This window comes from Perkinsus marinus (assembly GCF_000006405.1).
Source record: "Perkinsus marinus ATCC 50983 genomic scaffold scf_1104296947334, whole genome shotgun sequence".
In the NCBI taxonomy this organism is placed as follows: Eukaryota; Perkinsozoa; order Perkinsida; family Perkinsidae; genus Perkinsus; species Perkinsus marinus.
Window position 1 is genome coordinate 1,770 of NW_003210645.1, and position 893 is coordinate 2,662.

At 53.4% G+C, this 893-nt stretch overlaps 1 protein-coding gene across 1 annotated transcript; it reads left to right on the forward strand.

Annotated features, from left to right (window-relative positions):
- Positions 1-213: 213 nt before the first annotated feature.
- Positions 214-622, forward strand: Pmar_PMAR018186 (hypothetical protein; the record flags this gene model as incomplete). The annotated part of the gene is made up of 1 exon (XM_002779441.1): positions 214-622. A coding segment is annotated over one exon (409 nt), but the record flags the coding sequence as incomplete, so codon positions are not given.
- Positions 623-893: the final 271 nt, after the last annotated feature.

The window sequence follows — 893 nt, forward strand, 5'->3', positions numbered from 1 at the left end:
TTTGAGTGAGAATGATCAATAACGCACCACGTTCTATAGGATATAGTATCTTGTGAAACGATTGGGCGCGATAGCTATCCTCTGCGCCCTAAATCAGCTGTAACCAACAGAGACGTGTCTCTCAGTTGCAGACGTATGTAGTCCTTCCGAGACATCGATGATTGACTTTTGAGCTGCACTCCTCTCACCATAGCCTTATTATACTCCTGGAAGATGACCATTCGTTCCTTCCCCATCGCCATCGTCACCCTCGCTTCTCTTCAGAAGATCAGAATCGTGATGAGCAACACCACTGAGTGCGACGCTGGATGTGCTGCTACCTATCCCGGGTCCTATTGTAAGTACTGGCAGACACCTAGCACGTGCTTTGGCTCAAATGAACCATGCTCCTGCGGAACGAGTGGAACGACTGAAGCTCCCCGTAACTGTGATGCTGGTTGTGCTTCGGATACCCCCGGCTCCTATTGCAAGTACTGGGCTAAACCCAGCCTCTGTCATTCATCCAATGCGCCATGCACATGCGAGGTTGATCCAGTTACCACTACTTCTGGTGAAACCACCGATGAGGTCACAGAGACTCCTGTGGTTCAAGAAAGCACTACAGACGTCATCGAGGAAACTAGTACGGCCGCTTCTATTGCTGTTGACACCACCGAAATAACCAGTACCGCCATTGTAACCGATGAAGTAGCCACCACTACTGCAGCTACCGCCACTGATGAGATCCCTGTTTCCACTACTGCTGAGGAGGCCACCGATGCCTCAGCGACCACGGATTCTCCAGTTACGGCTACCGCTGTCGCCACCACGGCCGAGGTCATCACCGAGGCCCCGGCTACCGCTGTCGCCACCACGGCCGAGGTCATCACCGAGGCCCCGGCTACCGCTGTCGC